We start from the raw sequence: 25178 nt of genomic DNA on the forward strand, positions 1-25178 counted from the left end.
AAACCACTTCTATCTTGAAGCCTGTAAAACAGGTCTACATTGAATAAGACCTGTAAGCAAGGAAGCACTGCATTTTCTTGTCAATCTGATTCCACAGTAGCAAGTTTTCTGACTGTGTTTTAAGTCCTAACTCTAGGACTGCAATCTAAACACCATGTAAAGATGATTGAAAATAGACTTCATTTCTCTCTGATGATGACACTCCTTAGGAGCAGATGTTCTCTTGAGTAGCCCTGGTGAGTAATCCCACCTATTATCTTAGCTTATGATTCATATCTGGCCTTCCTTGTAAAAACAAAGATGACACAGTCCTTTGCACTGAGTGATTTAATGGTCACCAAATAGAACTGCACTCTCCAAGTTCAGGCTGATTTCCTCTCAGCACATGTTATTTTTCAGGAGCAAATTGGGTTTTTAACTTAGAAAATACTTCAATTCTTTCAGATAACAGGATGGAAAGCACATCTCTTAAGTGGTTTCCTAGATACTCAAACATATTTTACCGGTTAGAAGTTATTTATACAGAAGGAAACTTTAGATACTGTTTTGGCTTGATCTCCTGTCATGTTTTATAGAAAATTCCAAGCTTTTTCTTTGTTTCTTGTCTTCTTGGTTGGCAGTAATAAAGCTTAGTTAACTAGTAATAACCATTTTGTAGGATCACCATCATTATAGTTTCAGAGAAATTAACATTATTTTCTAAAAAGACTCTCACACAATGCTGCTAAATATGGCTGTATGTGTTATCCATATCTTTTTGGAACAAATGAAAGCACCTCTTAATAGTTCCTGGTAATGTTTAATTTTTTTCTAAATTAGTTCAAACTAAAGAGAGTCAACTCCTCAAAATTATCTTTCTTACGTGGTATATCTCAGAAGCAGTGACTTGCAGACTCGGGAAGGACTATGGATGCCCCTGAGCGAGCCCGAGTCAATCACAGCATTGTGTTGGGTTGCCTTCGCTGGTTTCCCTTCTCTGAGCCTTTTCTGTGATTGTTGTGATTGTACCTGTGTTTTTCTTCTTTTAAGGTGTACACTTAAACAGGCAGAGAAAGGATGAGAGCAGACATAGGAAGCTGAGGGGGAACTTTGGAAATAACTTAGATTTTTAAGGGCAGGTCTCCATTCACTGGTGGTTTAGCCAGATCCAGGACATCATGATGATGGATGTGATAAAAAAAAAAAAAAAACACTGCTTGCCAGTTACACAGATGGCAGAAACCACTCTCAGAACCCTGGATTTCCAGCTACATGGGGGGGGGGGGTGTGGACAACAGTGTGGTGAATGTGAAGGAAGAAGTTTCATCTTCAACTTCTGAAGAGAGAGAGGTCTCTCCTTCCCTTCTTCCTCCTATCCACTCTCTTTTTCTTGATCACCTTCTCTTACATTCTGTATCAATTGTTGATCTGCAGAGCCCTCTTTGATGGAACTTGCAGGCTCAGCCCTGCTTCCCTTAGAACAGAACAGAACAGAACAGGGAAGAGGGTTCATCCACAAGCCCAGCTAGAAGTGCTGTTTCACGACAAACCACAGGTGGCAGCATTGGGACATCACCAGAGGCATGTCACAGCACTGCAAAGAGGAGGATATAAAGGATGCATGCAATTGTCATAAAGTTCACCAGAATATGTTAACAGTGTGAGTACGCAAGTCAGACGCCTGTGCTTATGCCTTGTTTCCAGACGTAAATAGGACAATAAGCTTGGGAAAATTGTTTAGCTTCCTTTCCTTTCCCTTCCCTTACCTTGTCCTCCCCTGTCCTTCTTTCCTTCCCCTCTCCTCCCTTTCCCTTCCCCTCCTCTTCCTTCCTTCCTTGCTTGATAAAATACCATGACAAAAGCCAATTAATGGATAAAAGATTTATTTTGGTTCACAATTTCAAGGGTGTAACCCTGGCAACAGCAATTGAAGAAGCCAGTTATCTTGCTTCCACAATCAAGGTGTAGAGAATAATGAATGCTCAAGGTCGGCCATGTTTCTCCACTTTATGCAGCCCAAACTCAAGCCAAGTGAACAGTGCTTCCCATTTTCCGGCTGTATTTTCAGACCTCAGTTATCTTAGCTAAGATAATTACTCAGCATTCTGCCCTGAAGCTTGCCTCTTAGGTAATTCTAAATCTGTTAATAATCAATATTAACTCCACTCTATCTCTTGTCAACTTGACATCTAAACACATCATTTTATTTATTTATTTATTTTATATAACCAAGTCCATTTAAATGAAAACAAACATTTATAGATAATATTTGGGAATTTGGGCGCCGTTCTTTCCAAACTACTTTCTGCTGGTAAGAGGCGCTGTCAAGGGGATTCGAAGAAGATGCAGAAATCCTGGCTGTAGTCTGCAAGGCTGCTTTGTCCAGCTGTTTTAAATGTAGGATCACCTGGTACTCTGTTTCAGGCAGTCTGGCTTGATCAAACCACATTAGTCTGGAAGGAATCCACAGCTTTTCATTTTCTGTGGAAACAAAAATAGAAATCCTTTTCCCCAGTAACTTGTCCTTGAACTTAAATTTTGGAGTCAAAGCATTTTTTTTATTTAATTTATTATTTTACATGTCGATCCCAGTTCCCACTCCCTCCCTCCTTCCCTCCCTTTTACCCTCTCTGCCCTCTCACATGCACTCTAACCACCCTCCCCTCCCATCCCCCCACCCCAATTCCATATGTAGGGGAATGCCATCCAGTTAGGGTCATGTATATCTGACAGGTCATGTGAAGTAGGGACTAGGGCTTCTCTCCTGTCTCTAGATTAAGGCAGTTATCCCTTCATGGGAGATGTGTTCTCAAGGTCCTTTTGTGCACCACGGACACATCCTGGATCCCCTGTCTGAGGTCCCTTAGACTGCTCATTCCTTCTGGCGGAGACCCATATTCAGGGGGGCCTGAGTCAGTCCCATGCTGGCTTCCCAGCTATCAGTCTGGTGGCCCTTTAGCTCCTCCTTGGTAAGGTAAGCTGTCTCTACGTGTTTCTGCAACCTGGTCTTGGCCTCTCCATCTGCACTGGGTTCTACTTTGACTCAGTGTTTATGTATGGGTGTTTGCTCCTGTTTCCAACAGACATTAGTTGAGGGCTCCATGGATAAGTTAGTTGTTGATCTTACTCTCAGGGAAGGCATTTATGGTAGCCTTTCCACGGAAACTCATATTGTTAGTTGGCAGCAGTCTTGTAGTTCTCTAGACCTTTCTTTGTGTTCAATTTTATCTTCAAACCATTATTGGCTCCCTCTTTTATGTTCTCTCTCTCTCTCTCTCTCTCTCTCTCTCTCTCTCTCTCTCTCTCTCTCTCTCCTGTCTTCTATTCCTAACCAGGCTCAATCTTCCTGGTTGCACATGTTTTCCTTTCCTCCCCCTCATTTTCTCCAACTTCTCTCTCCATTTGCTGCCCCCCCCCACTTCACCTGAGCTCTGGGGGACTTGTCCCTTCCCGGTTCTGTGAGGGAATTTATATGAATCTCTTAGAATACACCTTGTATCCTAGTTCCTCTGGTGGTGTGAATTATAGGCTGGTGATCCTTTTGATCTAGCTCTAAAATCCATATATGAGTGAGTACATACTGTGTTCCTCTTTTTGTGACTGGGTTACCTCATTCAGGATGGTTTCTTCAAGTGCCATCCACTTGCCTGCAAATTTCAAGATACCATTATTTTTTTCTGCAGAGTAGTATTCCATTGTATAGATGTGCCACATCTTCATTAACCATTCTTCAATTGAGGGGCATCTAGGTTGCTTCCAGGTTCTTGATATTAAAAATAGTGCTGCTATGAACATAGTTGAACAGATGTCTTTGTTGCATGGATGTGGATCCTTTGGGTATATTCCTAAGAGGGCAATTGCCGGGTCCTGTGGTAAACTAATTCCCATTTTCCTGAGGAACCGCCATACTGATCTCCAAAATGGCTGTATGAGTTTGCCTCCACCAGCAGTGGAAGAGTGTTCCCATTTCTCCACATCCTCTCCAACATGAGTCATCATTGGTAAACATATCACTTTTAAGCCAAAATTTTACACCTGTGTGGCTCATGGCATGCTGTATAATGCAGGAATACATCAAGTCTAACTTTGAAGGTCTTTACTATCTTTAACAATTTTAATATTGTCTACAAATCCAAAGTCCAATCTAATATGATATTACAGGCAATCTTTTAGTTATGAAATTCAAAATATGTCATTACATATTTCCTACAAACAACAACACAGAATAAACACTCCCATTTCCTAATGGAAAGGATGCAGGCAGATCAAGTAATAATGGGACAAAAGTAAGATTGATCCCCAGTAGGGAAGACACTACATCCTGTAGCTCTATGTCTAGCATCTTGGGCCTGTGATAGAATTATCTGGGCACCAAAGACTAGGTGGCCCCACTATTACAGCTGTTGTACCTGTAGTACACACAATCTCTCTTCTGACTTTACTCCCTTCCATGCATGCAACTCTCTCAGCAGACACCTCTTGGTTCTGGCATCTTCATCTTCCCAGGGTCTCCATCTTTTAAAGCTTTGAATAATGGCCTCTCAGGGCTCTTTGCATGAACTCTGACCCTGTTCTCTGTGATCCTCTCACACTCGAATATCTCACACTTGTGAAGACTGTACCACCATGGTGCTGCTGTCAAGTGCTGTCGGTTTGAGATATAGCCTGGCCCTATTGAACTACAGATGTGAAGCTTCTCTGTCTGGTCATGGGGAAACACTGGGCCAGGCAGTTCCTTCCATGGGTCAGGAACCCTCTTGAGTTCTTTTGATGGGTAGAAGTTGGTTCTTGAGGCAGATATCCTATTGTCCCTGTGCAGATCAGAATGTGTTTCTTTAACAACTATGCCTTCTATTCAGTGTGTATCTATGCTACAAACTTTATCTTCTCTAAGTTCTTCTCCTCCTCAATAATCTATGCACTTCTAATATCTATCTGTTGAATGATTTCCTCTTTTTTTTAACTATAGAACTGGATAAGAGCCATAAAAACTAACAGCTATGCTCAAACAGAATGTTCTACTGTTTTTGAAATGTCCTCTAGCAAAAAGATCAGTCCATCATCTTTAACTTCAACTATGCTCATCTTCTTAGGACATTGGCAGAATGAAGCCCAATTCTTGGCTAAAATATCACATAATTTCCTCCTAGCCCAGTTCCTGTAGAGTCCTTATTCCCTTCCAAAATATCATGAACTGGGGCATCTGCTATGCACATTTCTTTTGGCCTTCTTGTCTTCCAAGCCCCCATCAGAATGGCCAGTTATGCTCCTTGGGTTCTGGTATGCAAAGGGTGTTGAAGCACAAGTCACTGAGCTCTTTCACATTTCACTCACAGAACCCGGAACTATTGTGAGGCCAAAAACCCTCATGGTCAGTGGGGTTTAGTAATGGCTCCACTGCTGATACCAACTTCATGCCTTAGTTATTGCTTTCCTGCTGCTGTGATGGAGTACACTTCTCAAGCAAAAGAAGGAGAAATGAGTTACTTCCACACACCCTCTACTCCGCATCCCAGCAGACACTGAGGCTGCTGGTGTCATTACATCTGTAGTTAAGAAGTAGAGAATGATAAATCATTGTGCTCAGCCTGTTTTTTCCTTTCTATGCAGTCAAAGACCCAAGACCAGGAAATGGGGCTTCCCAGCTTTAGGGTGGGCTCTCCTATCACAGTTAACCTAATCAATGTAATCCCTCCAGACATGACCAAAGACTAACCTAATCAATATAATCCTTCATAGTCAGGCCCAGAGGCTTATTTCTTAAGTGATTATAAATCCTGCCAGGTTAGTAATCAATATTAGCCATCATGTCATTTCAGCTTGCATTTACTTATCTTTAAAATGATGATTAAAACTGTCTCACAAAGTTGTTATGGTAATCCAATGAGTTAATACATATAACTTAGAAAGATGGCTGGCATATATTGGTCCTATGTGAATGGAACTTACTGTCACTAAACTATCGCCAGGACATTCAATGGGAGTAAACATCCATTGGAAAACCTTATTGGTCGCAGCTTTTAAAGGAATAATAGTTTGTTGTACAGATGCAAATAGTTTTTTTAGGATTGTGAATCAAATATGTACTAAAGTGAAATAACAGTAAGTATGGAAAGCCAATTTAGGTACTGTTGTATCATGTTTCTACTCATTCATGGCATGAAGTCAGTGAAAAATACACACACACACACACACACACACACACACACACACAGAGAAAGGGGAGGGAGGAAGAGGAGGAAAAGGAGAGAGAGAAGGAGAGGAGGGAGGAAGGGAGGGGAGAAGGGAGGGAGGAAGAGATTATATGAGAGAAGAAAATCCCTTTTGAGATAAGGTTTCATTATGGAGCCCTAGTTTTCCAGAAGTCACTAAGCATACCTGGTTGGCTCAGTCTTATGACAATTTCCCTCCTCCCCTGAGTGCTGGGATTTCAGGCATGCACTACTACACCTGTGTCTCCAGAAGGAAAAAGTGTGTTTCACCATTGAAAACTTTAGCTCACGTTTTAAATGTTTCACAAACTGAAGTCTAGTCCTTGGGTACCATGAGGTAGAGAGACAGGCACTGAGGTGGTCTCCATCTTCTACTTTTATTTTTCTGTCTAGCTATCTCCAAGCTGAGCCTGTGGATAGTCTCCTACCTCTGAGAGCAAAGATGCTGGCTGAATTCCCTACTTTTGAAGACAGAACTATTTTCCCATGGGAGAAACAAGGCAGCTTTCTTTCCTTTTGAACTAAACTCTAGAAATGTGTGGGAGTGGTAAAGTGGGCAAAGCCTTTATCAAGATGGTGTCACTCTGTCAAGGGAAGACCCTGTGCCCATGGTGGATCACATTCTAGAATTTTGGCTTTGACAGTGTTTGTCCTCACTAGTCACTCAGTAAAGCAAGGTGACAATTGGGGTTCATCAGCACATAGGGAACATAAACTTACTGGGTAATTTGTGTTGTCAGTGGAGAAAGCCAATTATTCAGAGTGATACCAGAAAATGGCAGAGGATCTGTATATACAGTTTATCTTTCTTTAAAACTAACTTGGAAAAAATCCAAGCAACAGTAAATTTCTGTGGTAATGTACATGTTGAACTCCCAGTATGGCATAATCAAGTTGTTATGTCCTTGTAACCTGATCACATGACCTTCAACACATACATTCAGACTGCAGGCATTCACACAGTAAGCCACTGTAAGTGTGGCCTCAATCAGACAAAGGTGAAGCACCCACACTTCTTACTCCTGGATGTGACTTTTTTACTTGCTTGGCTTCTCTGCTAAGGAGGGGCATATCTCATAGGTTAGAACTTTGACCTACAGACAGGATGCAATGACTTACCTGACACTGAACTGTTCAATTTAAACTCCACTCTTCCATTACCCAGGCTATTGGAAAAAGAAAAAATTATATCAGTTAACAAGAACATACTTGCTGAATCCTACTCATTTTTGGTTATCTAGAAGTCCTGTGATTCAGTCCTACATGCTTAGCATATGAACTTCCAGATGAAAATCAAGTGTACACACACACACACACCACCACCACCACCACCACCACCACCACTACCACCTCCACCACCACCACCACCACCACCACCACTGCTCTGTGAACTTAAAAGAGTATGAGTTCCTTCAGGGCCGGTTGTGGTGGTATAGTCCTCATTGGTCAAGAGTCTGTGCAGTAAGAGATCTGTGAACTTAGTGCTACAATCACAGCCCTGTCTGAAAAGCAAAATCCCCAAGTGCATGCGTTCTTTTATGCTTCTTTTTCTTTTATTTACCTGAAGTGATTGATTCAGGGTAAGAATATACAGGTAGATGTGGCAGCATCCATTTAAGATGTATGCCAGCTTTCTGTGTTGCTTAGTGTGTTGCTATATTTAAGGCACATTTTTATATAAATCCAAGGTAAACAGTAAGAAGTTACAGTGGCTCTTCGCATTTGTTAGGTGACAACAAGCTTAAGAGGTTTTACTATTAAATACCTAGCAGATGGGGTTAATGTGTTTCTAATTATATCAGGAAGCTAAGAGAAAAAACAAAAATACTCTTACCACAACCTTGTTGACGTGTAAAGATGAAACATTACACAGCAGTTTATTATTATTTTCATATTTGTTAAAGTTATAAAAGAAAATCTCACATTAAAATGAAGAATATGTTTATCACAGGGAATAGTTGTTGACTGTTGATTCTGCCTTTTGTTGAGCAAATGATTGTAGAGCACTATTTTAAATGTATGTTTACATTTAACCCACAACAATATAGAGTTCAGTAGCATACCTGTGAGTACTGGAGGCCAACTTCAGAGTTAAAATATTACACATGGGTTATCTGGTGATCTGCTGGCAAGGTATGTGTAGAAAGGAGAGGGAGGGAAGGAGAGAATGTAGAGGGAAATAATAAGTGATTTGACTGTTGAAGAGTTTGTGCATTTAGACTTAAGGTAAGTGTGGGTTTTCAGAAACTCAGATTTACTGAATGGGCATATTAGGTTGAGCTGCCTTGGGGAAGGTGTTTCAATAAGCCCAAAGTTGCAGCAGCCAGGCCTTTCGTCCACAGACTGAGTAGGTTCTCGGGTGTTTCATTGCTTATGGGTCAACCGTCAGCTCTTGTCTTGTTTTTCTCAAGCATAAAAAAGTGGGAACATGATTAATTGATCTTCTCAACCTAGTGGGGACTGAAGGACATTTTGAGTACCTGTAATTCCTCTCAAATACTGATACTTGGACATTAACTCACTCTTCACTGAATACTATGTGCTACTATGGTTTCATGTGTTTCTAAGATATGCCATTGGTATACAAATGCTAAATCTTGGTAAAAATGCTCCATGGCTTACCCACTAATAATAAGAGCCAATGATGTCTAAAAATGTTAAATATACCAGTAACAATAAGAACAGATGTATGATTATTTTAATGTGTTACTTTCAATAACTATTTTTACTAATGACCACATATAGTTTGTTTGCTATTTTTACATTTTTCTGCAAGAACAAGAGAGAATTTTCCCTTTCTAAAAAACCAAATATGTTTAAGTAAATAAACAAAGTCTGAGACAGAGGAGTTCTCATTGTGTGTTGTCAGAAGGTATTTAATTTCATATGGGTATGTTATTTCCAGGTAACCAAATATTCCTGAGCCATTCACATCCAGTATTATTATCTGGAATAAAGCCTTATTAAACATTGAGAATGGTGAATTAATGAAAATAATTGCATCAAAGGCAATTCATTAATCATTATCTGCTTGTCTATTTTTTATATCTTAGATACAATGGAGAAATTCATTTGGGGGATTATCAGATTGAAAGGAGTCTGGCATTATGAAGAAAAACACTAAAAATGTGACTTTTTTCTTTTCTCTTTTACTCTGCACAGCACCTTTTCCTTACATGCCTCTGTTTTTCTTTTAGTGGCAGAGCATTTCTATAACACTGGTTGAGAAAGTTCAGATGATTGCTGTAATCCTAGGATCCCTGTTCTTAATAGCAAGTGTGACTTGGCTCCTCTGGTCAGCCTTCAGCCCCTATGCAGTGTGGCAGAGGAAGGACATCCTTTTTCAAATCTGCTATGGAATGTATGGTTTTATGGATCTAGTGTGCATAGGTAAGACCACAGCATTAAATGTTCACCAACTGTTAGTAACGGAATCTCTTTCAGCACCTGCACTTCTACCAGTCGTGTCTAATATGCACAGGATGTTGCTGTATAAATTATCTTGACTTCTGGTTAATTACTGGGTCAGGAAGAGGAGGTCACCACAACTTGGCTGCTTCTAGGGTAGTTTGAAAGAAAAAAAATAAAATAACAGGTTAGTGTTCATTTAATGTGGCACACTTTGTAACTAAAAGGAAGATGGAGTGTTTGAGGAAATTGCATGGGGACAGTAATGCTAGCATTGCCATTTGTTTCTAAGGAACAAGAACAAGCCAGTGCCCTTCCCAAAGCCAAGGAAGCATGGCCAATGCCAACAGCAATATTGTGGGTTTGCAGAGATGACTGTGCCATCAAAAACATGCTACATAATTGGGGCTCAGATTCTTTGGGAGCATAAATGGCCCCTCATAAAGTGGAGGGCGTGGGATCATTTTCCTTGTTTACTTTTCTCTCATTGTGCTTAATAAGTTCAGTGTCCAAGAAGAGGGAAGTTTTCCTGCTTTGCCTAAATGTAGCTAAATTAAGCTTCACAGGCAAGGTTATACTCATGGTTCACTGGGCCAATCAACAGAAGCTGATTCAGGTAACATTGTGTGGTGTGTGGGAGGTGTCCTTGCAGGCATTGTGATGGTGACAGTGGATGGGGATGTGGTGACAGTGCCTGGAGAAGGGCACCCAGGAGAATTTGCCTGCTTTGAGTTGTTTTGCAGGCTCCTGGAAATGGAAAGGTAGCCATGATTTAAAAGCAACAGTTTTCTCCAAATGTGGTCCCTAGACCACTGGCAATAGTAGCATCCTGTCACCTGATTAGAAATGCTGATCACCAGGACCATCCCAGACCTACTGAATTAGAAACTTGAGAGGTGGAGCTGAAGCTGGCATCTGCATTGTCCACATTTTCTGCAACAGTGATGAATACTGAAGCTGGAGAGCCAACAGTCCTTGGGAAAATGTTCCCTGCATGATCAGATGCCTGGGTTTCTCCTCCCATCCTCTGCTTGAGTAGGTCTGCTTCATCTCTCCACCCTCTGTCTTTCTATCCACAAAATGGAACAATAATTTCTACCAAGCAAGTCTAAATAAAGGCAGCGATGATCATGAAAGAACCCCATAATTAGTAGGCAATGGCATATTGCATATGTAAGAACCAGTCAGAAACACCAAAGTTGCTTTCAGTCACTTGAACTGATGTCTGTTCTTATGAGCGTCTAAATTTAACTAGAGATTTCCATATCTTCAGTTGTTTTATAAGAGGAAGTTTTTACACATTTAAAATGTAAGCATCCTGGCTTTCCTTCCTTTCTTCCTTTCCTTGTCACTAATACAAAACTAACAAGAGAGAAAATGATGAAATTTCAGGCCCAAAAGAGAATTGAAAGAGGCAAATGTTGTGAAGTCAGTAATCTCAGTACAGGTTCCCTGGGTAATTAGGCTGATCAGACATATGAGCACTTACAGTAAATGTGCTAATACATGTGTAAGCCCTTGGAAAATTTCAATTCTCCAAATTTAATCTCTAGGGTATTGCTCTAGATAAAGAGGAGTCATGAAACCATCCTTGACACCAAATCCTCCAAGCATCTCAGAGAATGTGTTTACTTCTCCAATGTCTGCTATAAAATGTTGTATGCTTTTGATATTACGAGGAAGGTACTTCCTCAGCCCGGAGGAGGATTTTTGAAAGCTTTCACCATTAATAATGGATAAATTTAGGAGAAGAAAGATCTAGGTACTTCTTAATATGAACATTATGGGTACATCAATAGCTTTAGTGTTTTATTTTTGTGAACCACCTAAACTAAATTTAAGAAAGAAAGTTAAATACAACAAATACACACTATGGATCATTAGACTCAGAAGTGAACCCGTGGGGGAAGGTCTAGCTGCCCTTCTTTTCCTCTGTGTAAAACTAAGAAGGGCCAGATGCCTCCTAAGTAGGAAATAATTTCTATGAGTTTTGCAGTGTGCATTCGTTGCTAAGTTATTACATATTGCTGTCAGCATTTTAATTAAGACTAGTAGACCTGCTTTCCAGAGCACAGGCATGTGAACCAGTGATCTTTGGGGAAAATGTGCTATATTTGGGCTCTTCTTTAAAATTTGAATATTCTCTCATTTTATAAAAGTCAAGTTTCTTAGAAGAGACATTTTAGAAAGTGAATTTTTATCTGTTATAAATATTGAAAACACATTCTGTTGTCTTTTGGCTCATCAGACCCCACTCTCATTATTCACCGATCTATTTGCAGAGTTAGAAAACCTTTAAATAAATTCAGATTTAACATAATTTCATTTGGCAACTTCATTAATTAGTATATTTTAGAACTGTGAAATGTTATTTTTTTAACCTTAAGAAACTGGGAAAGTAACATAGTAAAGGATGCATTTGCCAGCTGGATTATGGCCAGCATTAGCCCCAGCCATCATTACAAATTAATTTAAATATCTTCAAATTGAAACGATAACAAAAATTACACAGATTACACTTAAAAACTACTGACTAGAAGACATGAAGTTGAGTAGAAAGGAGATTTACAGTTTTGAGTTGAGTTTTCTCAGCTCAGTTATTGGGCATGTTCTGTGTCAAACACAGTGCTAGATGCCAGGAACATGGCTAAGATCAGTTTGCTGCCTACAGTTAGGCCATGGCCTCATATTGCTGTGGAGGTTTTCAGAATCAAAATGATGCCATCTTGTCAAACCCTAATAATCAATCAGCCAACCAAATACTGTGGAGCACTGTGCATGAGAGCTCATATCTATGCCTGGTAAGAAGTGTTTCCAAAGACTATAGAACCACAGCTTTGTACAGAAGCCAGCACAAACTCACACAGAAAATATCTCTGTATGGGCTTCTTATCCCACAGGCTACCTGTCTGGCCTTGAACTGGTGTCATCCTTGAGCATAGTTGATTTTTACCCATGTAGCCAAAGTTTGTTATTTCAAAGTGTTTTATCCACCTCCCTTTATTTGTTTTTTTCTTTAAAAAGTTTTACCAACCTCCATTTCTCTGAACACACACCTAAGTTGCTGTGTTGCACATATTCCCATTGCTGTTTCAAAGCTTAATTCCTTGGAGATTGTCTTCCATCATTTGTTACTTAGTCTGGTGGAGACCATAGGTCTGTAAACATGTAATTGACATATCATGGGATGTGATGTCATGGGCCTACAAATGGTCATTCAGTGGTGCCAGAACTCATCCATGCTTTGGTATTGCTGATGCCCGGTGAAAACAGAAATGTTCTCTTCCTACCACTGCAGGAAGCCACACCATTTCTCCACCAAGAGGGCTGAGAAATAGTTGGAAGGATTTTTACAAGGTTTCCAAACTTGCTTGTCTGTAAACAAGAAAAGACAAATGGACAGTTTGAACATTCATTTAAAAATAATTCAGAAAAATATACAGATGATTATTCTCAAATAAAAAATTAAAGTGTACCCGTTTTATGAAATGTGTAAGAAATCAAATCATTAAACAGAAATTTAAAGATTTTCAGAGCCTGTTTCCTGGGCCTGGGAACAAACTCAGGGCATTGTGCTTGCAGGGAAGTCCTCTATAACAGAGATAAACGACCATCCAATTCCAGAAAACAGCCTTAATTGAGGGTATTTGATTACTTATTTCCTCATACTTTGAATTTGTTTGCTGATATTTTTATTATTAATTAATCTATTTCCTTCTTAAGACTTAACATTTTGCTTGTTATTAATATTTTAAATTCTCCAAATGATCAAAGTTGAAATTTTGGTCATGTTCATCATGTAGAAAATTCCATAGATATGAGAGTGGTCTATATCTGCACTGTTTAATATCATAAATATACTTATGTTTGAGTGTGTAACATGTGAACTGTGGATAGTGAGAATGAGAAAAATATATTTTAAGTTAAACTGGGTTTAATTTAAGTAGACATATATGGCTGCAGAACACCATAGTGGTCCAGATGACAAAACGGCCAATGTAAAGTGAAATGTTGTAAGTAGACTACAGACTACAAACAAGTTTCACCCTGTTGGAATACATGGGTTGCAATTCTTTAACAATGGAGGGACTTAGTAGTGAGCGAAGAGTAAAGTGACAAGGGGTTCAAAAAGACTAAGGGAAGTGTGTGTGTGTGTGTGTGTGTGTGAGAGAGAGAGAGGGGGGGGGGTTGATGCCAAAAGAAAGCCACAAAATGGAAACGTGCTTGACATGTTTCTGATACCCTTTCTGAACCTTTACAAGAGAGTTCTGAAGTTTTACAATTTCAGCCTACATTTGTTCGACAGCCCATGTTTGTTTCTGACAAGTGAAATAGGAAAAGGTATTTGGGGATCTCTTTTAAACATTTAAGTGGATGCCATTCAGATTATCATTATTCACGGGACAACCTGATTCTCTGAGATATGTAGCCAGAGACAGAAACTTAGGAAGAACTAAAAACTAACAGGCTTTTGCTGACTTTTCCAAGGAAGATCTGTGCAGTGGACCAGGGGAGACTAGAAAACCCAGAAAGGAAGAGCCAGTGAGGGAGTGGGGGCAGGGCATTGGCCAGAGGACTTGGTATTTCACATTGCACATTGAGGGGATGGGAGACCATACACCCACTGGTTGTGTGCTGTGAGCTGTGTGCTGTGTGCTGTGAGAGGAATGTATTTATGAATGACTAGTTGGACATGCTAAGAGATGAAAGGACATAGAGTCAGTTTATTAACTTGCAAGTAAAATGCAAGTTTCATGAGGAGTGAGGAGGAGAACGTTGTAGAAGCAACAGACTAAAGCCATGTTATATTAGTGGGATTCCCATAGCTTCATTTTAAAAAGAAACTCTTTGTCATTACATGGACATCCCCGATGAGGGAACTTAGTTGTGGTAACCAAGGCAAATAATCCTGAAATATCTTCTTGCAAAAATTATACATTTTATTTATGTAATATCAGAGTTAGAAAACCCACTCTAAAAAATTGTAAATCCATGGCTGTGAAAGATAGCTTTTAATCTTTCCTGGGGTACTGGGGAAGGCACTGTTATCATTGCCTTCTTTTAAAAGATGAATTGGTATTGTTGTTTTAAAATGATTCTAACTATGCACATAATATGAACAGAGACATACATTTTATTTGTACTTATAAAATCTGAAGTTATCAGAAGGCCACCTGGCTCACACCCTCTTCCTGATGTGGGACTTCCTTTGTGGAAATGTCCATTTTCAACATTTTAATGTATCTCCAGATCATGCTGTTCTTATAAACATAGATTCTGAGGAATGTTATCTTTATCCCCTACAAACATGCACAGCTAACAGTCCTTTTCCACACAGCAATGTGATCTCAAGACCTTTCTTTGTTGATTATACCATGATTTACTTCACCTTCCATTTACTGATGGAATCATTCAATATCACTTTTGCCACAAAGGATAATGCTGTGGCCAACATCTGTTTTAACTATTTCTTCAGACAAGATTCTGAGAGTAGAGAGTCTAAGTGCGTGTGTGTTAGATTTTAGAAGACACCACAACCCACCAAAGAAAAGTTTTGTTTTCCCATTCCTTGTTGGCTTCAGTGTGACAGTTTTATCCAAGAAACTGAGCAAGGCCACCCTTGGTCATGCCTGTGGACAGCTTGTCCTCCCTAGAGGCTTGAAGATCAGGGCACAGACACAGAGTGAGTTTCCTGTGTGTGTATCACTTCCATGTCTCTGAGGTGAAGCTCAGCATGGGCAACTGCCTCTCATATGCTCTGGATTCCCCAGTATGCTAGACACTGTGGGGTTAGCTGCTTTGGCTGTTTTGACAACGTTTTGGTTTCTGTTTCTATGTAGAATCCATCATCTGAACGTAGCTGAAGAAAGCAGCCCCCTCAGTTTGCCAGATAAAATAGTGATGTGTTACTTTTCTTCTCCCTGTTAATTTCTGAATTTAAAGCATGAGATCACAGAATGGAGGGACTGTTGACACACCCATGCACCTCTGTGACCATACTCATTGTACACCCCTAGGAACTACAATCTCTCTCAGGGCTTTTTTGCAATAATGACTTAGTTTACATCCTGAATGCAACTGCTCGAATAGAAAATAATGACATGAGTTTAATATGAGTGTTTATGCTGTACAGCTTTTGAATGCTTCCAAGTTTATGGAATTCTAAAAAGAAAACAGGAAGATGCTAGAACAGCAATCAGATCAAAGTAGTTTCTTCTTGCTGTACCAATTACAGTCAATACTGAATATGTCTCTTAGGCAGGAAGCTCATTTTATCCAAAATTAACTTTTATTCTCCTAGATTTTCAATCAAAATAGTTATTTAAATTCAAACAGTTCTTATCATAGTGATGGTAGCCCTATTGAAATTTACTTTTCATAGCACCAGTTTCTTGCTCACACAAACTTCTCAGAGTTACGTTCACCATTGTGTTCACGTTTCATTACAGAGATTCAGAACGATAAATATAACACAGTGTTTGGTTGACTGGATTAGATATATATTTACACTTTAAAGAGCCAAGATAATACTTTTATCTGGCTTTTAATTTTAGATTAGCATTCATTGTACATGTGATTTTGTTTTATTTTGTGAATTTAGAAAAGCTATAAATACAGCCAGTGAGATGGTTCAGTGAGTAAATGTGCTGTGATATATGCCTGATGACCTGAGTTAAATACTCTAACCCCAAGTGAAATGTCAGATACTACACTATGGCAGTAGGTACCAGCAAAGACAGCACTCCTGTGTGGGATGGAAATGGAGACAGACTGCCATACCCAAATGACAAAATCAATCAATAGAACCCTGCCTCAAAACCAATGTGGATAGGGACTGGGGAGATTGTTCAGTGATTACAAATACTTCCTACTCTTCCTGAGAAGATAAGTTTGGTTCCTTGAATCCACATAGCAGCTCACCACCATTTGCAACTCAAGTTCTAGGGAATCTGAGGTGCTCATCTGACCTCTGGTAGCATGGGTGTATCGCACATACATGCATACAGGAAAAAACATTCATACACATAAAACAAAAACAAATCTTTAAAAAACATGGAAAGGCTAGGACTGACTCCTGAAAATTCTCCTCTGACTTTACACAGTTGTGATGGCACATGAGTAACTGCTCACATACAACACACACACACACACACAGACACACACACACGGAGGGAGTCAGAGGACTAACTGATGTGGTTTAATATTATGCTGATAGGACATTTTAAAAGTACATTTTCTCACTCTTGGTATTATGTGAGAAAAGATGAATAATTTTGGCAAGAAGAAATTTCAGTATTATCATAAATATATTCCTTTATCAGTGATGTCCACATAAGATGAAATGTTTCCATCCAAAATGGGGCTATGGGTCATCTCCATTGCTTTTACTAAATATGAAGACAGAAGTGTTAAAAATAAATTATCACTAGAAGTTGAGATGGGTCATGATTTAGGAGGCAGCTAAAGAGCCTCCATATCACTGGTTGCTCATCATGAGTAAGACATGTGTGCTTGAAGCAGATCCAGGGTCATTGTCTAGAGGTCACACATATTAAAGCTATGAGATATCTCCGGATACATATAAAATTCATCTGATGGACCCAAATGAATAAGGCAAAATTTCCAAGAGAACCTCCTCATGTTTGCCCTACAGTTAGTATCCTGTGGGGGATGCTATTGTACACTCATGGGGATATAATGAATATGTAGATGTTTTTCTATAAAAATAATTCAGAATCTAGTTTCAATCCTTCATCACACTCCATCCTTTTACCCAGTCGCCACTGTCACTACCCAGTTTGGAATTAAGTCATTAGAGTTATTTAGGAACTGGAATTTGAAGTCAATGGTTAACATTCAGCCATAGAGTAGGGTACAGAAGGTTTCCTGAGTTCTGTGTTAGGCCCTCTGGTTTTAGTTAAAGGCAGGTTATATGAGGAATTCTGCTTTTGTGTTCTGCTGAGTTTGGTAGGAAGCATGGTTGTGTTGACATCTGTGTGAATCAAAAGGCATGTGATAAAGGAAGCCCAGCTTAAACACTGTTTGGCATAATTACAAAAATTGATTACCTTGCATTGCCTTTCTTGAATGTCTGCATCACTGTAATTTTCTACTCCAGGAAATTCTTTCATTTTTCTTGAACTGTAATTTAATCAGGGACCCACATCCTTCAGTACTACAATTTGGCTAATTAGGAGACCTTCACCCATCTGTATCTATATGAAGGACAGGACATTCTTCTGTTCTTGGCCTGAAACCCTCTGGGGTTTTCTTGCTCAAGTCAATCTCAAGTAGAATATAGATTGTATGGCTCCATGCATTGCCAGAGTGTTTGCCATGTTTGACTGCAACTATACAGAAAGCACACTCTGCTAGCTCACTAGAAATCATTCCATAGATAGAGTAGAATTTATTGACATGGACAGATCACTATCCCTTGACCTCAGAATAGGCTAACATGCTCCAGACGCTAGGAAATGCCACTGTTTAAGAAATAGTCTGATACAATTAGTTAGACTTAAACACAATCCAAGTCTCCCCTGAACACTGGCCCCAGCCTCGAATGCTGCAGGATGTGACTGCAATTTGGATGCATCCTAGCAGTAGAGGCAGAATGGTCCTGGGCTATTTGAAATGGTTGAAGAAAAATAGACTTTATACTTAATATGCTTTGAGAAGTAGGTCATTATCCCTTCCTCTGGAGGTATAAATTATAGGGTTTCTAAGCCTAATTCATAGTGATATTTACCAGTTCTGTTTTTTTTTTAAGATTATTATCTTGGTTAGTTATTAGTGATACTGTTGCATTTTGAACCACAGGAATTAAAACAGAAAAGAACTCATTTTTGATACAGGCCTTTCTGGGCTGTGTTAGAATGGTCTCTCATTACTAATTAACCCCATAGGCCTCCCATGAGGGGTAAATAAAAGATCCCAAGGAAGCCTTCATCTTAACTGACCTTGTAAAGACCTAATTCTTTTGAAGAAATATTAACAAAATTAAACAAATAGCAGACCAAGTGTGCTATTATCATCGACTTCCATCTCTTTAATGGGAAATCGAGACACTCTCGGCTGTGTCTCTCCACTGAGAGCTGTCTAGCCAAAAGGATGTCAGTAGCCTGTTGAGACATATGTTGCTTGCATCATGTATTTACATTGTGTTATCTCTGAAGTACAGGGCAGAGAAAGAGACCGAAAGTGGGTGGGCATATAGGGCCTAGGGCCAGAAACAATACATTTACTGTTTTTGACTTTGAGAATGATTGTGATTTTTTGCATTTTAAATGGGTAAATACCCCAAAAGAATACTAACTTATGATACACGAAGATGTTATCAAACTAAAACTTTAAAGCTTATAACATTGTATTGAGATAAAGCCATGTCCATTTATATGTGTGCTAGCAAAGAGAAGTTATAACAGGGACCAGAGGATTTGCACAGCATGAAAAATTCATCCTCTGGGTGCTAGAGAGATTGCTCGGTGGTTAAGAGCACTGGCTGCTCACTCCAGAGAACCTGGGTTCAAATCCCAGCACCCACATGGCAGCTCATAGCTGTTTATAACTCCATTTCCAGAGTATCCAACACCCTTACACATACATGCATGCAGGCAAAAGCACCAATGCACATTAAATAAATAAATAAATAAATAAATAAATAAATAACAAAACATTTACTAGCTAGCTCCTTTGTATTTGCTTAACAGGGATGTAGCATTCCTACTGCTTTGTCTACTTGCTATAAGAAGACATTCATAGAAACAAGATTAAATATGACCGGAAAATGCCAGGAGAGACATTTATGAGAACTGGTGAGAGGAGGGGCAATCGATTTAGGATCTTCAAAGCCCAAGTGGAGAAAAAAGTCTTGAACTAAATTTTGAAGAAGAGCAGCAACTTCCTTCTTTTCACTTCCTTCCTTCCTTCTTTTCTTTCTCTCTTCTCCCTCGCTCCCTCCATTCCTTTCTTCCTTTCTTTTTACTTTTCTTTTTTCAAAGATTGGGATTCACCCTGGCTGGACTGGAACTTGATATATAGAACATGATGACCTCTGGACCACAAGTCAAAACACTAAGAAATACTTTCCTGTATATGGTTGAACATCCTGATACCGAAGAAATATCATTGATTGTCAGGTGTAGAGGACAGACAGTCATGTCAGAGAGGGTAATAAAGACAGTACAGTCACCTAAGCAAGTGACTCAGAATTTATTAGTCCTGGATAGAGAATTACCATAATGAAAGATGAATCAGATGACAGTGATAGCAATTGGAAGGATTTGAGGCTGGGGATACAGGGAGAACCCCATAGCTGGGACTCACAGAGGCTGCTGTTAGTTTCTGAAGCATGGAACATCAGAAGCAGTTGAAGGAGAGAAAGATCGCGGATTCCTCTTGAACATTTATTTTTTGTCAGAATTTCTGGGGAATCTTAAGGAATGTGGCCAACAAGCAATGGAATGAAGAGTCTGTAGCTCAAGAAAGAGGTTGAAGCTAGAGGTTTATATGTGATCTGAGACAAGTGTCTACAAGGGGAATTATCTGGACAAGATGAACTGAAGTTTGAGGAACACAGGGAGAGAGAAACGGCAGGGGGCATGGCCGGAGTAGGATGGGGGTCAGCTGGGGCAAGAGGAGGAATAGGTAGGCCAACCAGAAATCATTCCAAGTACAAGGAGAAAAGCAGATTTGGCAGTATGGGGGGGCAGTATGGAGAAACATAACACTGCAGCAGCATGAAGATGGGCACAAGAAGGCTGGAAACATGAGTTCACAAGTCTTGTCTGACAGAGGACACAGTTAGAAATGGATAGAATCTATAGGGGTTGTGGACTTGAGAAAGATGTTGCTAACTGGATTGCACTTTTTAATGGTAGAGTTAGATATGTACAAATGGTGAGGAGAGATGTTTGTTGGAAGTCAGAATAGGAAGAGACGATCCAGAGATGGGAAGAAACAGCCTGACATCTCCAAGAGTGCAGAGAGATGAGCCCACCTTCGGGTGGGCAAGATTGCCACATACAGTAAATACTGACCCATTCCCCTGAGTGAAGGGGAAAGGGGAGCACTGCTGGAGAGAATGTCACCAGATCTGCCTCTATTTCTCAGTAGGATGGTCAGAGTGGGCATCTTCTCAGGGAAGGCAGAATATGGGAAGAAGAGTCTCAGGAGAGGAATAAACATGGTGTCTGGCTGCTGAGTGCATTGGGAAATGAGCCTGATCGTGGGGATATGAAGACCCCCTAGGTCTGATTCACTAGGTCTGATTCAATACGCTCCCAAGGCCACAGTTTACTAACCTTGTAAAATACAACTGGACAGTACATTTTACCCCAGGAAACAGGTCAAGTTCAAATAGATGAGACACTGTATCTGGAGTAAGATGGGATTTGGTGACACAGAGATTCTGGGATGGAACAGCCATGCATCTGACCTTATGAGGCAAAAGAATATCCTCAGAATGGGCTGAGCTGGTTTTTGGCTTCTAGAGAAGAAAAACATATTACAAACAAGTAGTGAAATTAGCAAACCCCCTGAAAATGCCTCAAGAAGTGTAAGGTGCACAACAATGTGAAGACAATGAGTAGGGTAGAGAACTGGGAAGTAGAGGTAGAACTTGAAGATTATATTGTTTCCAGAAGTCAATGCCCACAAAGGAATTTTGCATCTTAGTCTATAGAGCCTGCATTTCCACAGATCCTTCAGGCATAGGAAACAGACCTATGGTGATTGTAGACACTGGGGAGTGAAATTATGCACTATTTGTGAGTGTGTCCTATGGCATTGTGATAATAAGGTAATGAAGGATAAGTCAACTTAGAAAGGGAAAGAAGGAATCAAATCACATGATGATGAGGTCAAACTCTTGCAAGAAGATCCAATTGTCACCATTCAGAAGGACACAGGAAAACCTATCTCTCTCAGTCTCCCACTCTCAGGGACTGTCCTTCCCACAGGATACCTCTCCTTTGGGGATATCATGGGGATATAATGACCATCCCTTCAAATGATGGCTGAGACCCTGGAGGCAGAAGGGAGAGGGACACATACTTTGAGTCATCAGGAACTAAGAGGAGTGGCATGGAAGTGGCATAGAAGTCTTCACAACTACTTCCAAATAAATAGACAAGGTTTTCTTAAAATGTATGCTAGGTGATCCCTGAAGTCAGAGTTCCTAGGACCCATGCACAGTCTAAACCCTTTACCTCAGTGTTCAAGTCTGACCTTCACAGCAAACTGTGATGAGGGGCATTGTTGTCATTCTCATCTTAGGGTGAGATATCTGAGTATAGACAACAGTTAAGGCATGAACATGGTCAGCCTGGAAACAAGATCTAACTAAGCCTGGAATTCTTTTGCTCCAGAGATCCGGTAGAAAGACCGAGCATATCTATGTGATAGTTAATTAAATTGACTATCTGACTAAAAACCCTCCTTCAATGCTAAACTAGAATAATTATAAAACTTATTTGCTATATAATAATGGAAACAATGTAAAATATGAAGGTATGGCATAAGGATTGTAGGAGCTCACTTTAGATAAGAAAATATTTTTTCCTAAAATCCCAAAGGTTATATATGTAGAATCTTTATTCATTCACTTATCTATAATTAGATAAAAAGTATAAAAGTATTAGTAGAGAGAGTATAAAACATGATAACCTACCCCATAAGGCCTTTCTTTGTCTTTGTTCCCATTGTTTTTCGTAATTAAAATTATATGTATGAAGAATCCCATGTGGCCTTGAAAGAAAGCTATGGGTAACCCTGTAGTGTGTAACCCTGCTGAACTGAGTTTGATAGCTGGAACTCACAAACATTGGAAGGAAAGAAAAAACTCAACCAAGTTATCCTCTCTCTAGGCATGTGCTAATCCACCCACATATACACACCAATCTTACACACACACACACACACACACACACACACTCACATACATACACACCCCTACCTACCTACTTGAAGTTTCTCATTAGAAATAATATTAAGAAAACTAAAGTTTGATAATTTTTATTTCTAATTAAAGATTTCATCATATATTCAAATAAAATATCTTGCTTGTGTCATGGAATAAAATAAGAGTTAAACATTACAATAATGCTTAGCTGGCCCAAAACATTGGAAATTTTACCCATCTCCTTTATGTTTTAAAAAAAAGCCAACAGAAATGAAGAAGCCTATTGTGATTCATAAAATTAATAAGCTTTTAACTAGTCAAATATATTTTTCAGTTTAGGTGTTTTAATATATTATTCTCACCTCTCAAAACTGACTAAGCAATATATATATCATATAGGTTTTGAAGGTTTATTCAATTTTGCTTTGTGAGTTTGAGTAGGAGTTTGTTATTTGGAGAAGAAATGGGAACCTAGCCTGTTTGTTCACTTTTCACTAGGAAAAGTCCTCATCTCAGCCTTGGGTGTCACCAGTGGATTTTGATTTCATCTTCTTGACTAGTATAATGTCCCTTCTTGTCACTGCCATGTAGCAGTCAAGAACAGCTGGCTTTGACTCCTGAGGCCTTTGACTCCTGAGGTCTGAAGTTCTACAGTACAAGTATCCTGGACCCGGTGCTTGGATTCAGATTTCACCTTCAGGCCCTTGAACGAGCGATGTCACATTGCATCTCTAGAGCTCAGAATTCCTATCCTCTCGCCCAACAAATGAAAGAGCTGCACTGCCACACACCAGTGCTGTGTAACTCTGAAGTTCAGTGACTGTTACAGCCACCAGGATGTCTTCAGTTACTTGTCCACTTGTGAGGGGATTCCCCTTGGTTAAAAGATATTTTGTTATCTCTTGAACTGAGAAATAGCACTGATGTTTCTTTCAACAGATTAATTCTAACTTGTATTCCTAATTACACATCATGGTTACCTTAATTAGGCCTATCTTTACTTCACTGAAAAAAGTCTAGGCACAGATCCTTTCCAAGGATTATTGGCTAAAATTGTAGAAGATGTAAGAATTCTTCTGCTGAGGGTGTCTTTAATCTCCTCACTTTTGCCATATCATGGATTTATAACCCCCAGCATTTTATTATAGCTTTGGAGAAATGTTCTATGATTATACCAGTGACAAGTTTGTGCTCCAAGGTTAGTAACTGAATGATCAAGAGAATTCTCTGACTATTAAGTGGTCAAAACAATAAAAGACATAATCAGTTGATGAATTGACAGAAAGTTTGAGATGAAGAGACTGCTTGCTTTCCATTCTGCCTTTTTTCCTAGTAAAAACCAAGAGGAATCCATACTGCTCTGTAAGCTTTAGACCTGGCTCAGTCATTTCATAATCATCTGGGTTCATAATAGTTTGATTCAGTCATGTATTTGGTGACAAGGCTGGCAACAGAGTGAACAATGAGGAAACAGTTTCCTGTGCTAAATAAAAATTCGCTGCAATCCTCTTGCCACCCACTTTCTCCTGAAGGCAAAGCTACTGTCATAAAATATGGGCAATAACCTCTTATGCTTTTTTCAAATCCAGCTTTGAATAGCTTGTTTGAATTCATCTGCCAGTCTTTTAAAATAGTACTTTAATGTTTCAAAGAACTGTAATCCAGGCTTTTTCCTAAATTTTTATTCCTGCTTAAATATGTACTAACACAACTAGGTTCAGTTGGTGCTTGAGTCAGGCATTTCACAGATCCCTCCAATGCCTGCTAATTCTTCTCTTTCTCTGGATTCAGTAAGGATTGATTGAGTTTTCATCCTATGCCAGGAAATGGGGCAGGAAAAATATCTCCCTAAAAGAAAAAAGAAAGCAGGGTTCAGACTGCTGGGAACACAGCAGACTAGGAACCAGTGTTTATCCAAGGTACTATCAGACAAGAAATAAGTAACCCAGTACAGTTCTGTCCCATAAGAGCTAAGTGGGAGATGGGAGGGCGGGAGGAGGAGCTGACAGATCTTCTCTAATAAGGAAACAGGAAGGGAGGAGGAACTGACAGATCTTCTCTAATAAGGAAACAGGGAAGAAGGTAGTCCTGATACATCATGAGGGGGCATTTCTCTTTCTAAGTTTTCAGTCCATGTTTGCTAAGCAGGCAAAGCAGGCATTGCGTCTTTACTGAAACAGCAACGGGTAGACAAGGACTAATTTAACCCACATCAGTACTCTTTGGGAAAGGGTCTGTTTCACTTAGTTTAACCAGTGATCTGACTTTGGTATCAAGATGAGTTTGAGTCTCTCTCTCTTCAGCCCTGGTGTTACCAGCCTTGGAGATCCCGCCTGAACAAGCTCCTCTCCAGCTAATGAATGTAGACCTCACAGAGCACAGAGACAGGGCCGTAGAACAGGCTCAGAGAAACTCCATCAAGTCTTGGGGTCTCCAATGATGCAATGTTCATTTCTTGATGTGTGCAGTTATCTACATTAAGGGTATGGTGGCTTTTAAATGTGTCAGTGCCTTGAAATTAGTCACTGTCTATGCCAAGGCTTCTTTTCTGTGTTTTGGCAGAATTCATTGTACTTGCCACATTCTCTGACACAGGGGTCTCCTTCCTGCCAGTGCTTGCTGTTGGTTACTAGAGCCAGCACATAACTCTGAAATTGGTTCTAGGTTGTTTGGAGATG

At 39.7% G+C, this 25178-nt stretch overlaps 1 protein-coding gene across 1 annotated transcript in view; it reads left to right on the plus strand.

Moving 5' to 3' along the window:
- The window catches only part of Marchf11 (membrane associated ring-CH-type finger 11), a 96899-nt gene that overhangs the window by 65938 nt on the left and 5783 nt on the right, over positions 1-25178 (plus strand). The window contains exon 3 of the mRNA XM_051182590.1: positions 9389-9581. Within this exon, the coding sequence (XP_051038547.1) occupies positions 9389-9581 (193 nt within the window). The remainder of the gene's footprint in view (positions 1-9388; positions 9582-25178) is intronic.

The sequence above is a fragment of the Phodopus roborovskii genome, unplaced genomic scaffold (genome assembly GCF_943737965.1).
Source record: "Phodopus roborovskii unplaced genomic scaffold, PHOROB, whole genome shotgun sequence".
In the NCBI taxonomy this organism is placed as follows: Eukaryota; Metazoa; Chordata; class Mammalia; order Rodentia; family Cricetidae; genus Phodopus; species Phodopus roborovskii.